Source organism: Coregonus lavaretus, assembly GCF_964263955.1.
Source record: "Coregonus lavaretus genome assembly, chromosome: 7".
Lineage (NCBI taxonomy): Eukaryota > Metazoa > Chordata > Actinopteri > Salmoniformes > Salmonidae > Coregonus > Coregonus lavaretus.
Window position 1 is genome coordinate 19,108,168 of NC_139994.1, and position 14,952 is coordinate 19,123,119.

Below are 14,952 nucleotides of genomic sequence, written 5' to 3' on the forward strand. Positions count from 1 at the left end.
GATGATATGCCAAAAGCAAAAATGTTGTCCACTTGAGTTGGGTGATAGAAAAATGTCCAGATGCAACAGACTCACCAGGTGTGTTGTTGGCCATGTTCCCTCCCATGGGCCCTACTCCGTAGGGTCCTCCCTGGTTCATCATGCCCTGCATGCTGTTGATAGCCCCCGGCCCCGGGCCGTACGAAGATCCTACTCCCATCATCCCCTGGGGCATGTTGGGGGGGTAGCCTGGAGGCCTGAGGGGGCAACAACAACAGAAATCCATTCACAATGGTTACGATACATGACACAGTTATAAAACAACATGGCAATATTCAAAACATAAACGAAAGAATATCGTCGCTGTCGGATGAAAACCTCGTAACGAAAACGTATTCAAAATACCTTTGAAGTTTCATAATTGTATGTTCGTCAATGGGAAAATATGGCTGTTTTTTCAATTTCCTGAAAAGTTTGTGTTTTGGAGATAAAAGGTTTTCATCCGACGAAATTAATCATTTCTAACAAACAAAACCAACTAAATGTCTGAATACTGTATTTCTCATCCCTCTCTTTACTTACAGAGGCCCACATCTGCCTAAAATCCCTTGTTATCTACTTCCCTTTTTACCTTCCCTCTCTGCTCAACATCCTCAGTGGACACCTGGGTTGTGTTCAGTAGGGCACACCATAGTAAAACACTTTAAAAAAGTAAAAAAATAAAGAGTATTTCTCCCTGTTTCAAAACGTTTTACTCCCTACTAAACAGGGCCGTCTTAACTCCTGATGTACCCGTCTGGGTCTCCGGGCTTCTCCACCTGTCCGTCTGTCTGTCTGTCTCTGGAGCTGTTTCTCTGCTCTGAGGCTCAGCTGACTTCCTGACTGAACAACTGTGCGACTCACTGCCTGGATCACTGTTTTCATAAGCCACCTCCATTTCCTCTCTGTCCCTGTGTTCTGTGTTACCCTGCCTGACTGGTAGACTGACTGGTCTACATCTTAGCTGTTCGGCGCACACCTGACCTCTCCTCTCACACACAGCAGACAATGGGGTTTTCTTTCCAACAAAGAGATGAACCATGTAATACTGAATGGCACGCAATGCTGAACTGTCTCCTAAAGCAGCAATACTGTGTCGTTGAGTGCAGACCAGGCGGCCTACCTGTTATGTATAGAGTTGGCTCCGGGGCCACCGTGGTGCATGGCGGAGGCTGCATCCGGAGGGCCCCCGGGGCCCTTCCTGTTCATGCCTGGAGGGGGGCACATCCCAGAGGTCACCTGTGGGGGCATGCCAGGGCCCATATTGGGGCCCATCCCAGGGCCGGGGCCGTAGGGGCGAGCACCCATCTGACCCGGACCCATCCTGCCAGGGGGCATGCCTGCGTACGGCGCCCCACCAGCCTGGCCTGGCATAGGGTTCATGCCCCCTGGACCTCCAGGGTAGTTGGCGTTGGGCATGCCACTGTAGCCGGGCTGTCTGGGGTAACCTGGAGGGTGGGGAGCGAGAGAGAGAAAGACATCAGGGGACTGTTCTAGAGGGCACACCGTCATTTGTCCATGTAGTACCTCCCTATTTCACTCAAGTTTCAAAATGTTGTATTTTTACTGTATACAACCCAGGTCTTACTCTAACACAGCAATAGTCCTAAACCTAAATAAGAAAAAGGACTTAACAGCTAGGCCTACTATTTGAGTTTAAAAAGGAGGATGTTTCTATTCAAGCAGATAGATCGATACCTGTGGTGAATCTTTAGGTTTCTATTCAAGCAGATAGATCGATACCTGTGGTGAATCTTTAGGTTTCTATTCAAGCAGATAGATCGATACCTGTGGTGAATCTTTAGGTTTCTATTCAAGCAGATAGATCGATACCTGTGGTGCATCTTTAGGCCTGTTGTATGTAGCCTGTGGTGAACCTGCCTCATAGAAACCTTCTAGCCTCCGACATATAGAAACCTGGCTGGGAGTTTCTGTGGTCCACGTCTAAATTTAACTCCACAGATATGGTCTCTCTCTCAGTTTCTGTTCTGACATGCTAGCTGATGACAGAGGGTGTAGATGCTGGGCTAGAGTCTGATTCGATGAGTAATCTGTCTCCATACTTCTTCAAAGACTGTGGGAAAAAAAGTCCTCTGAGGGAGAGAGCTAGAGAAAATCACATATTTTTATACATCTATTCTACATTCAAAATGCAGCTTCAAAAGGTTCTCTGTATCTAGGCTACCTCAGAAACACTGGTGGTTGTAGGACAATTGAAAAATCTTTTGGAAGATTAGAATGTTCTGATCTTTTTTAACGGTCCAGAGAGCAATAAAAGGCTATAAAGTACAGTGCTCCTACTATCTCGACAATCAATGGCTTTACGATCAGGAACGAGGCCTGTGTGTATGTTACAGCAATAGCACGTTAAAGCAGCAAAGGGGAGCACATGGTTACTACAGGGCTTCAGTAAGAGCTAGAATAGGAGGATCATATCCTGTTGACACTTTTATTTCCCCTTCTCTTCCTCCCCCACTCCTTTCACTAAGCTGTGAGAAAATCGTTCAGCAGCTCTTAACAGACATGGATACTTCGGGATTTTGGCAATGAAGCACTTTATCTACTTCCCCAGAGTTAGATGAACTGATGGATACCTTGTTTATGTCTCTGCATCCACGAGCCACTGCTAACTACAATTAGCGCAATGACTGGAAGTCTATGGTATTTACTAGCATGCTAGCAGTTACCATAGACTTTCAGTCATTGCGGTAACGCTAGTTAGCAACTGCGCTAAAGCTAGTTAGCAACTTCCTTCAAACAGCACGCAGAGACATAAAAAATTGTATCCATGAGTTCATCTGACTCTGGGGAAGTAGATAAAGGGCTTCATTGACAAAATCCTGAAGTATCCCATTAAAACCAAGGTGCATGTAGCCTTCCATCAGTGGTTTTACTCACATGGAGCACCAAAAAACAATGCGTAGCTGCTATCTGTTTGTATGAGGTCTACATAGTTGTGACCGTATCTTCCTAACATTTATTTAACCAGGTTAGTCTCCTTTTCAAGAGAGACCTGGAATCTTTTGGCCAGTCATCGTTATGCGGGACAGAACCAACTTAATGACTTCATTGTGTACGAGCTGTGTATACGGGGCTTCACCTTGTGGTCCGTACTGTCCGCCCTGAGGGCCGTAGTTCCCCATGGAATTGTTCTGAGGGTAGGGCCCCATCCCAGGATGCATCTGGCCTCCCGACGACTGGCGAGGGGATAAGGCGGAGCCAGGTTGCTGCGGTGACCCGTACGGAGGCATCTGAGGGTTACGCATGTACACTACAAAAGAGAGAGAGAGGATGGAGGACAGGAAAAAGTTAGCTACACTCTTTAATTTACACACAGCAGCCATAGAAGTGTAGTTTTCGTCTCCTAAAAGCCCATCGAGGGACGGGTGTTGAATGCCAATCTGTCCTTATCCAAACCATAAATAAGTAAGGTGATTTGTAGATCGTGCTGGCTGCCGTCGCCCGTGCCAGGGTAGTCGATCTCAAACACGACCTATATCTTTTCCTACTCACCCCTGTCCTGGCCGATGGCTGACTGGTTCATGGACGAGTGGAGGATGCCGTCTGAATGGACGCTGGGCGGCCGGGGAGGCATCTGGTTACCTGCGTGATCATCATCAGAGAGCACCGGAGAGATTCAGACCCACTGGGCATCATAACAAACAGACCATGCTTCTATATCTTACAACAAAGTGATGTTTTACACCGGCTTTAGGAAGCTGGACATGTACTATGTGATAGGATATTACTGCTTCCCTCTGGAAACCAACATCAGCGGCTCTATAGACCACTTATATATGCTAAACGTGTGCGTCTCCCTCTCTCTCTCTCTCTCTCTCTCTCTCTCTCTCTCTCTCTCTCTCTCTGTGTACTAACCTGGCACGGCAGCAGGTGAGAGGGGTCCAGAGCGGGAGGGGGTGACGCTGACAGGGGAGCCCACAGGGGAGGGGGAGGGCCCGCGTATGCCAGGCAAGTGGGGCGAGGTGTGAGGTGAGAAGGGTGACTGGGCGGGGTTACTCTGTTCCCCCTGGCTACTGGACACCCCCGACGTGCTGACGCCCGGACTCAGAGCCCCCTCCGTACCCGTCGGTAGGTCATCTATGGAACCAGACAGGTCCTGGAACGAGAGGAAGAGAGAGTTAGAACCACAGAATGAATCGAGAAACAGTATTTCTTTATTTGGAAGACATGGTTTTGGTTATTCAATAGACAGTGTGATGTTCACTTGGATATTGTGGGTTGTACGGTTCAGACATATTGTGCAGCAAAAGCCAACAGTCATCACATCTGTCCAAAGTCTAGAGGGGATCCACATGACCAGAATCAAGAGAAGAAGACCACAACCCACCAGCTCCCTTTAGAGAGAGGCTGTGTGATCCATCTCAGCAGAAACACTGCAATCCTGTGTTCAATTCAGAAACATCAGCGTCACCATTTATCCATCTGGCTATTCAAAATACATTGCGGAGATTACATTTTATCCAGTTCAGGATTCAGTCAGGCCCTAATGCCATGTGTGGTAATGATATTGGCAGGAGAGGTGAGGTGATGATTGTGTTTGAGCAGGAAGTTGAGTTGTTTACACACGCTGTCTGTAGTCACGTGGATCCCATGTGCTCCTCTCCTCTAACCGCTAGCTAGCTCATCTGACAGACATCAGAGGAGGAAGGAGGGAGTGAGGGAAAGGAGAGAAAAAAAAGAGGTGAAGGGAGGAGGTGGAGAAAAAACACTCACTGGAAGGTGGCCAAGTATTCCCACAAAAATCTCACACTGTGGCAGGCAGGCAGAGAGGCTGGCTGCGGCCCCGAAGCTGGCAGTTTTCAAGTTGAAACGGCGCCCGGTGCTATTTTTGGGCTGTGACCTGACGGAGCACCCGAGAGGGGCCGACAGAAGGAGGACGATGATTCAGCAACCCTCGCCTCCCATCCCTCCCTGTCTCGTTCTCTCTTAATGCCTCTCTCTCTGCCAGCACAGAGCTGTAAGTGGCGTGACCCACGCAAGAACATGGCATTTTGAGCATGAGCATGTGTGTGTGAGAAGGAGTGTGTGTCTGTGTATGTAATTCCACTCTATAGTAGTGGCCTTGCCTTGGACATTACGAGAATGTGTGTATGTGTCTCAAGAGTGTCTGCCCTTTCTGTGAGCAACCCAGGGGGGTTCAAGTGGATAATAAAACGCTCAGATTGGGGGCTTGATCAAAAAGTCAAGAGGCATTCCTGGTTAAAGAGCCATGTCAGGATCTGAACAGTGTTAGCTGACCTCCCCCACTCTGGGCACAGAACACATCACAAGACCAGTCATCTGACAGCAGGGCTGACGGGAGGCAGGGAAAGAGAGAGAGGCAGCCCAGGTAAAGCAGTCATTGGTAGCATTCTACCCAGGGCCCAGCCCCAGTCCTGCCTGCATGCCTACCTCCCTGCCTGAGGGCCCCACTCCATCTCAGAGAGATAGCAAGAGAAACTCCATCCCACCAAGGCCACAAGGCAGGTGTTATGGTCAGAGGTGAGGGGTTAATCCTCCAAGGCTGTGCTCTGTAGTCTTCTCATTGACAGGTCACATACAGTGAGCTCCAAAAATGATACAATGACTATGAGGTTGACGTGCAGACTGTCAAGCTTTAATTTGAGGGCATTTTCATCCATATCAGGTAAACCCTTTAGACATTACAGCACTTTTTGTACATAGTCCCCCCCATTTTAGGGGACCAAAAGAATTGGGACAAATTCACTTGTTTATTAAAGTAGTGAAAAGTTTAGTATTTGGACCTATATTCCTAGAACACAATGATTACATCAAGCTTGTGACTCTACAAATTTGTTGGATGCATTTGCTGTTTGTTTTGGTTGGGTTTCAGATTATTTTGTGCCCAATAGAAATTAATGGTAAATAATGTATTGTCATTTTGGAGTCACTTTTACTGAAAATAAGAATATAATATGTTTCTCAACACTTCTACATTAATGTGGATGCTATCAGGATTACGGATAATCCTGAATGAATCTTGAATAATAATGAGTGAGAAAGTTAGATGCACAAATATCATACCCCCAAGACATGATATGTGTGCGTCTGTACATTTCTCTCTCATCATTTTACACGATTCATTCAGGATTATCCGTAATCATAGTAGCATCCACATTGATGTAGAAGTGTTTAGAAACATATTCTATTCATATTTACAACAAAAGTGACTTCAAAATGACAATACATTATTTACCATTCATTTCTATTGGGCACAAAATAATCTGATTTGTAGAGTCACAAGCTTGATGTAGTCATTGCGTGCTATGAATATGGGACCAAATATTTAACTTTTACTACTTTAATACACATAAGTGAATTTGTCCCAATATTTTGGTCCCCTAAATTGGGGGGACTATGTATAAAAAGTGATGTAATTTCTGAACAGTTCACCCGATATGGATGAAAATACCTTCAAATTAAAGAAGAACAACGCTATTTGGCTGGCAGCCACATAATTAAATGAGCTTACAATGAAAAAGCAAGGTCTTTCTTGCAAAAACAATGCATGACCATCATATTTTCTAATGTTTAACATAGAAAGAATGCTACATTTCCTAATGTTTTGCTTGAAGTTAATCTTGCATTTTACCAGAGGAAAGTAGGCTACACCAAGAAAAGGAGGCTACATCGCCAAAAGTACCTGGGGAAAAAGTAGCTACACATGGGAAGGGAGACACTGAATGTGACAAGAGGTATGGTCCTCCTAGTGTGGGGCTTAGAGAGAGAACAACTGAATAACCAGTTATGGTGCACGACGCACACACACACACACACTGCCTCTTTAAAATTCCCCAATAATCTCCCCCAACCAAAACTGTCAGCTGTGATCCCTGGATACAGCCAGCGCTGTGTACACACACACACAAACACACACACACACACAAACACACACACATCCACAGAGCTTCTGCCTAGCTACACTACTCCCACTCCACAGCCAGTCATTGATTTTTTCCAACTCGATATTAGCAGCAGCAGAGAGAGAGAACCCTGAGAGAGAGCCCTGCTCTGCTCTGTCCTGTTAAATTGTGCTGACTGCACAGAGCTGCTGGCTGCCTGGACACAGAGAGAGAGAGAGCTTAACACTGGGCTGGCAGCACTCTACCTACTGCTGCCATTCACCAGATGGCCACTCATCACAGAGAGAGATAGAGAGAGGGAGGGAGAATGAGGTAGAGTAGAGAGAGGATGGTGCAGTAAAGAGGGGCTCGGGGCAAAGAATATTGACCAAAACAAAAATGACCAAATACAAAACAGACCCCTATCCGAGCCCCGACAACAACCCAAATATGTTACGTACTAAGGCTAAGCTAGCGCAACGAGGGAGAGAGAGTGGAAGCCAGTGCTGCAGCTCCTCTATAGCACCATCTCTCCCTCTGCTCGGTGGCAGCCATTTTGTGTTTCCAGCTAACATGGGAACTTCCATAGTGTTTGATTCCATCTTTTAAAACGAGAAAACAGCCAGACTAAAATAGAAAAGTGCTTGTAAGAAATGTCTACAGACAAAAATGTTAACAAAAAACGATTCTAAAATCCCTAAGGTCCAGTCTTAGGAGACTAATTTCACCCAGTTTTCATAGTAAGTAGCCATGTTGTGTCTAAAGCAGCCACTAGCATAGCCATACTGCTCCACAGTCTCCTGCTCCCATCCCAGTTCAAGTCACTCCACAGTCTAATGTATTCCATTTACAGATTACTTCAGTGAATCAATCAGGCTAAACTCCAGCCCATTAGTCTACACTACAGTCTGAAATGGAACGTTATTCCCTATTTAGTGCACTACTTTTGACCAGAGCTCTATGGGCCCAGCGAGGAGGGGCCCATAGAGCTCTGGTCAAAAGTAGTGCACTAAATAGGGAATAACGTTCCATTTCAGACTGTAGTGTAGACTAATGGGCTGGAGTGCCATTTTAGACACGACCCATGAGAAGCAGAAAGTAGGGGAAAGTAGAGGTGGTTAGTGTGAGTGTGCTGTGACATCACCAGTCAGTAAGATAATGTAACCTAGCTGCTATCTGGAGGCTAGGCTGTGACCTGGTAAGGGCCAGTAGTGTAACATGATCTGGCGACTAGTGGGCTGGTGGTCCTGGAAGAGTTCAGCTCACAGTCACCGACTCTCAACGACCCCCCCGCTCTCTCTCTCCGTTTCTCACTCTCTCCATTTCCCTCCGGCTTGCTTGCTCACCCTGTCTAGCTCATCCACTCGCTGCTTGCCAGGTTCTGTTCTCAGACCTCTGTACACACACAGACACACACACACAGGCTTTGGGGCTAATACACACACACACACAGTAGACGGGGCATAGGGACATGTACGCCTGCACATATGCTCTGTCATCCTCTCCAGAGAGGTGATGAGGGGACGGGGGAGGGAGGGAGGGGGAGAAAGAAGAAAAAAAAGCTTCCTGCATCTCTGGGGCTGCCATGGTAACCGTACTCCACGTGTGTTGACACATTAACACATTAGTGCCGACACCGCCCCTCCCCCTGGCCTCCCTGTGAGCCTGTCGGGGTCACGGTGCAGTCAGCTACTACAAAGAGGTGCCGTCATTGTTACAGGAAGCTCAAATAGACCAAAGCCATCCTCTTCCTCCCAGCTCTGCATGCACATTCAAGCGTTCAGCAGTGTTTGTTTACATCAGTTATAGAGCTACTCTACTAACTGAATACTAAACAGTACATTTACCTCTGGTTAATATGGGTTACGCATACTTACTATGGTAATGTCCTTCTCTGATCTTCTCCTTAGAGGTAGAATTACTTTTCCCATGACCCCATTTAACTATCAAACAACATCTCACCTGATTTCACTTCCAGTGATTTCTCCCCATTGCTTCAGTGCATATCCACTACCTGGACTCATAGATGCATGGTAGTCAACTGACGACTGCACTGCAGCCACTTTATAGGTTTAATATCACAACAAATATCTATTTTCATATTTGCCTTTCGTTCAGTAGTTTTTGGGGACCATTTTTGCATTCTGTGAGTATGTGGCTCCACCATAGACCCTCATAACGTCTGAACATACAGATACCAGCGTTAGGCTAGTGTTGAACACGAGAGGTGAGGAGTGTAGGCCAGGGGCACTGGGGTGACCCTCTATGGTCAGGGTAGAGGGTTAGGGATGTCCCCTGCGTGCAGGGCCAGGGTAGGGTGTTCTGGGTAGCCCAGTGTGGGTGTAGAGATAGAGAACCACAGTCCTAGCTCCCCAGCTCTGGGTTGGCTAGGCAGAGCTCCACCATAAGGGGGCACTCCCATCCCACAGTGGAGAAAGAGGAGTAGAAGAAGAGAGAGAGAAGAGGCAGGCCCCAGCCTCATACAGCACAGCAGCCATTACCGTTTCAGAAACAACGCTGCAGCATGTGAAACTCACTACCACCAATGGTACCTATACGAAGCTAACATACACACAACGCTATACAAATCGACGACAACACATTACTGTGGCGTCGACCGAAACAATCGTAGAATATCCTAATATTCAAGCAATGTAAGAGTGAGGGGAATATTTGATTACATCTAAATTCATTTATATTAAAATCATCCCACCTGCTAGTCTCTGCCCTGAGGGCAGTTAGTCAGTATACCCCAAACATAGGTGCTGTTCTCTCCTCTAGCCCATGCCACTCTACACCCCTCCTATTCTAAAAGGTATGTTCCCTCTACAGACCTAGTCCCTTCCCAGCCCAATCTCCCCCCAGACCAACATTAGCCTGCTACTTAATACAGAAGACCATATGGGGATTGTAATTAATGGACAAGATAGAGGAGGGAACATGGGAAGGGGAAATATTTTTAAAAGGTTGGTTTGTAAACATTCAATACCTGAACATTTGCCTAATTGAGGTTCTCTATTGGTAATAACACACACTGCAGCAGCCTGTGTGCAATACAGAGCAGAGGGGGAGGAGAGAGGTCTGATTGCTGTGAATAATGTGGCTAGGGCGTGTGTGGGGGAGGGGGAGGGGGGGGGGGGGGGCTTTTGTACTGTTCACAATGGTAGAGGAGAATCCCAGAGCTCTGCACAGATGCCCCAGTGAGGCAAGCAGCTGCCCTGGCCAGGGGTGCTAGGATAGGAGGGGCTGGGAGGGAGGGACCAGGGTCTGCCTAGCCTGCCTGGTAGTTGGGGCTGATCTGGGGGTCTGGAAGGGAGGAACGACAGCCTTCATGCCTGATACCAGGGGCTGAACTGGGGGGCTGGGAGGGAGGAACCACTGCCTGCCTGATACCAGGGGCTGGGGTTGGGAGACTGAGCATCTTGACTTGCTGCATCACTGCTTGGTATGGCAAATGCACCATCCTTGACTGCAAAGCGCTACGAAGGGTGGTGTGGACAGCCCAGTACATCACTGGGGCTGAGCTCCCTGCCATCCAGGAACTCTATATCAGGCGGTGTCAGAGGATGGGCCGAAAAATTACCAAAGACCCAAAGACTCTGCTACAGTCCGGCAAACGGTACCGGAGCATCGGCTCTCGGGCCAACAGGCTCTGAGACAGCTTCTACCCCCAAGCCATAAGACTGCTAAATAGCCAGATTGTATAGTCAATTAATGGTACACAAACTATTTGCACTGACCCTACACACACTCACTACACAACACACACCATATACACAACACACACCATATACCCCAAGAGACTCTTCCTAGAGCTGGCCGCCCGGCCAAACTGAGCAATCAGGGGAGAAGGGTCAGGGAGGTGACCAAGAACCCGATGGTCACTCTGACAGAGCTGCAGAATTCCTCTGTGGAGATGGGAGAACATTCCAGAAGGACAACCATCTCTGCAGCACTCCACCAATCAGGCCTTTATGGTAGAGTGCCAGATGGAAGCCACTCCTCAGTAAAAGGCACATGAAGGCCTTTGGAGTTTGCCAAAATGCACCTAAAGGACTATCAGACTATGAGAAATAAGATTATCTTGTCTGATGAAACCAAGATTGAAACCTTTGGCCTGAATGTCAAGTGTCACATCTGAAGGAAACCTGGCACCATCCCTACAGTGAAGCATGGTGGTGGCAGCATCATGCTGTGGGGATGTTTGTCAGCGGCAGGGACCAGGAGAATAGTCAGGATCGAGGGAAAGAGGAACAGAGCAAAGATCCTTGATGAAAACCTGCTCCAGAGCGCTCAGGACCTCAGACTGGGGCGAAGGTTCGCATTGCAACAGGACAATGACCCTAAGCATACAGCCAAGACAACGCAGGAGTGGCTTCGGGACAAGTCTCAGAATGTGTGCTTAGGTGGCCCAGCCAGAGCCCGGACTTAAACCCGATCGAACATCTCTGGAGAGACTTGAAAATAGCTGTGCAGCGACACTCCCCATCCAACCTGACAGAGCTTGAAAGGATCTGCAGAGAAGAATCAGAGAAACTCCCCAAATACAGGTGTGCCAAGCTTGTAGCGTCATACCCAAGAAGACTCAAGGCTGTAAACGCTGCCAAAGGTGCTTCAACAAAGTACTGAGTAAAGGGTCTGAATACTTATGTAAATGTCATATTTCAGTTTTTTATTTGTAATAAAACAATTTAATCCATTTTAGAATAAGGCTGTAATGTAACAAAATGTGGAAAAATTCAAGTGGTCTGAATACTTTCCAAATACATTGTGTGTGTGTGTGTGTGTGTGTATATATATATATATATATACACACACACACACACACATATATACACACACACAGTTGAAGTCGGAGGTTTACATAAACTTAGGTTGGAGTCATTAAAGCTTGTTTTTCAACCATTCCACACATTTCTTGTTAACAAACTATAGTTTTGGCAAGTCGGTTAGGACATCTACTTTGTGCATGACAAGTAATTTTTCCAACAATTGTTTACAGGCAGATTATTTCACTTATAATTCACTGTATCACAATTCCAGTGGGTCAGAAGTTTACATACATTAAGTTGTCTGTGCCTTTAAATAGCTTGGGAAATTCCAGAAAATGATGTCATGGCTTTAGAAGCTTCTGATAGGCTAATTGACATCATTTGAGTCAATTGGAGGTGTATCTGTGGATGTATTTCAAGGCCTACCTTCAAACTCAGTGCCTCTTTGCTTGACATCATAGGAAAATCTAAAGAAATCAGCCAAGACTTCATGTACATATCTAACACAAGTACCTCCTACCTCTGAACATTGATCTGATACTCCCTGTATATAGCTTCATTCTTGTGTATTTTATTTGATTCCTTGTGTTACTATTTTATTTTTAAACTCTTCATCGTTGGGAAGGGCTCATAAGCAATCAGTCTACACCAGTTGTATTCGGCGCATGTGACAAATTCAATTAAATTGTATTTGATTCTGCCTGCTTCTGCCTTGTTCTCCAGAGCAACGCCCCTCCTACCGACACCCAGCAACAACCCAAAGTGGACTAGAGGGCGCTGCCAAAGCCCTTCACTGACTGACACAACCACCGTTTCAAAGAGCAGAAAAACAAAGGTGGTTAAAATCAAAAAGGTTGTTACTTTAAAAAAATGAAATGAGCTGTTTTGGTGCATCTAAATTCTCCATATCCAAGCAACCACCACAGAGAAAGAGAGGGAGCAGAGAGGAGAGGACAGACAGACAGTGCTGCAGTCAGCCACAGCCTTTGTGCTGCAAAACTAGCTCAGCCTAGCAGAAATGGAGGGAGAGGGGAGGGGCGTGCTTGTGTGAGAGAGAATGTGTGCGTATGTGCGCACAAGCGCAAAAAGCAGGCTGGGTTTACCAGCTCCAAAACAATTCACTGAGGCAAATTCAAACAATACACATTGTCAGCAGATTGAATTTTCTCAAGTACATTAATTAAAAATCATGTACGTATGAGAGAGAGAGATGGGGGGGGGGAGAACGAGAGAAAAAGAGTAGAGAAACCGAGGGAGGCAGTTAGCCCAGGAATCTGAATAAGACACGTGGGCACAGGAAGCTTTGGCCCCAGAATAGCAACAGGAAACACGCCCAGGACACTGAATACTGCAATGACAGGCAGAGCAGAGAGAGAGGTTCGCAAAACAAGGCTGAGCCGAGCAGCATTACCAAAGCTGATTTACAGGGAGAGAGAGATTCCTTACAAAACAAGGACAAAAAAAGAAGACTATGATTTGGGGGATTATCACAACATTTAATCCATAGAATGATCCTTTGGAGGAAGGATTGTTTACATTTGTATCTAAAAGCATAATTTATTAATAATGAATCAATGCATATTTATGACATTTTGGCATTACCCAGAACTCCTTTAAGACTGCATAATGTTTTATGGAGTAGGTGCTACAAAGCAAACATTGGTGTCATTTGAAGCTTTACGGCTTGCTCTGTAATACGAGTAGTATTTTGATATAAATAACAATTTTCTTATATTAATTTATTTACAAATATAAACATGAATATTGAAAATAGACATTTTGAATTGGGAAAATGTTTCAACATCTTGTTGGACATAATATACACTACAGGCAAATTGAAGTTCCAGAGTGGGATCTCTGCTACCTTTAGAGTTAGGATCCAATTTATAGGCATTACCAACAGAGTGAATGTGGAAAATAGATTTTCACATTCTGCTGGTGATTTGCAGGATGTGCAATGATGTAAAATGAGGGTTGTGGTTGGTTACATTGCCTACTATTCCAATTTCTAAAATGGACCAAACCAACAAAGGCAAAAGAAGGGTTGGGGCTGAGTAGGGTTAGAAAAAGTGGACCGGCCTAGCTAGGCAGAATGCTCCAGAGCTGTGTCGAACACACAAGCTGTACTGCTGGAGAGAAGAGGAGTAGAGAGAACTTGGCACATACACTACAGGTCATGGGGACTGTTTGGGAGATGCGGGTGGTCCGCTAACAGTGATGCAAGCCACGAGTTCCTGTGTGAAGCAATCTAAGGGTGGGGCCCAATTGGGCTTTTCTCTCGCACACAAACACGCTGGACAACACAGACCCTGAATCGTAAAAGTTCTGAATCAACTACTTCAGATGAAACACTTGTTAATGAGAAAAGGGGAAAAGCGGAAGGGGGTGATGAAAAGAGAGGGCAGAAAAACAACAGAGAGCGAGTGTGTGGCCAACATGTGACCTTCCCCTCTCTTGCTCCTTCTCTCTCTAGTCCAGAGCTCTTTCAGTCAGTCAGTGCCCACACACCGACAGAGTCCATAGGATCCTTAGCAGCAGGGAAACAAGACCAAGACCAGTGGGAGTGTCAGTGGGATTAGCCCCACGTTGGGAGAGGGGTACAAAAGAAACTCTCAGAGGGCAAGGAGGAGATTAAAAAAGAGAGAGGGAAGAGAGGAGGGGGGTAGACTTTCCCATTCCCACAGAGGGCTGACATGGAGAGGAAGTGTCACTTCCAGGGAAAGTGAAAGAACTGCCTGGCTGGCTGACATTGACAACACTAAGAGAGACTGCTACCCTCCCCCTTTACACACCCCAGACGCACTGACAGACACACACACACCTACAGTGTTGTTTGTAGGTCTGGGTTTTTATGGGGCTAAAACAGAATTCTACAAATAATTATCAGAATATTTACTCTTTCTAAGCGTACTGCTTCCTATGTCATAACTATGTGCCTTATAAATTAGAATACAATATCCATAACCCAGAGGACTTCAACCTATGCTCCTACAGTAGTGACTCCCTGACCCCTGTATGTCTCTGCCTGGAGCCCACCTGAGGCCAAGCTGAGGCCTAGACGACCCAGGGTCAGTGCCTCCTAAGCAGGGTTAAATCCTCTCTCTCACGGCCTGGAAGGAGTCCACAGACCACCTCACCTCACCTCATGGTCGTCTTTGGTTTAGGTCAGGACTTTGATAGGCCATTAAAAAACTTAAATAATGTTGCTTTTAAGACATTCGGAGGTAGACTTGCTTGTGTGTTTTGGATCATTGTCTTGATGCATGACGGGACCCATGTAGTCCAAAAGGTCGGCTGAA

At 46.4% G+C, this 14,952-nt stretch overlaps 1 protein-coding gene across 2 annotated transcripts in view; it reads right to left on the reverse strand.

Annotated features, from left to right (window-relative positions):
* The window catches only part of LOC311132109 (AT-rich interactive domain-containing protein 1A-like), a 47,804-nt gene that overhangs the window by 9,896 nt on the left and 22,956 nt on the right, over positions 1-14,952 (reverse strand). For both annotated transcript variants that reach the window (XM_084165304.1, XM_084165303.1), the window contains exons 5-9: positions 3,895-4,135; positions 3,532-3,621; positions 3,119-3,289; positions 1,142-1,466; positions 76-236 (exon numbers count right to left, since the gene is read on the reverse strand). In XM_084165304.1, coding sequence (XP_084021430.1) covers positions 76-236; positions 1,142-1,466; positions 3,119-3,289; positions 3,532-3,621; positions 3,895-4,135 — 988 coding nt within the window. The remainder of the gene's footprint in view (positions 1-75; positions 237-1,141; positions 1,467-3,118; positions 3,290-3,531; positions 3,622-3,894; positions 4,136-14,952) is intronic.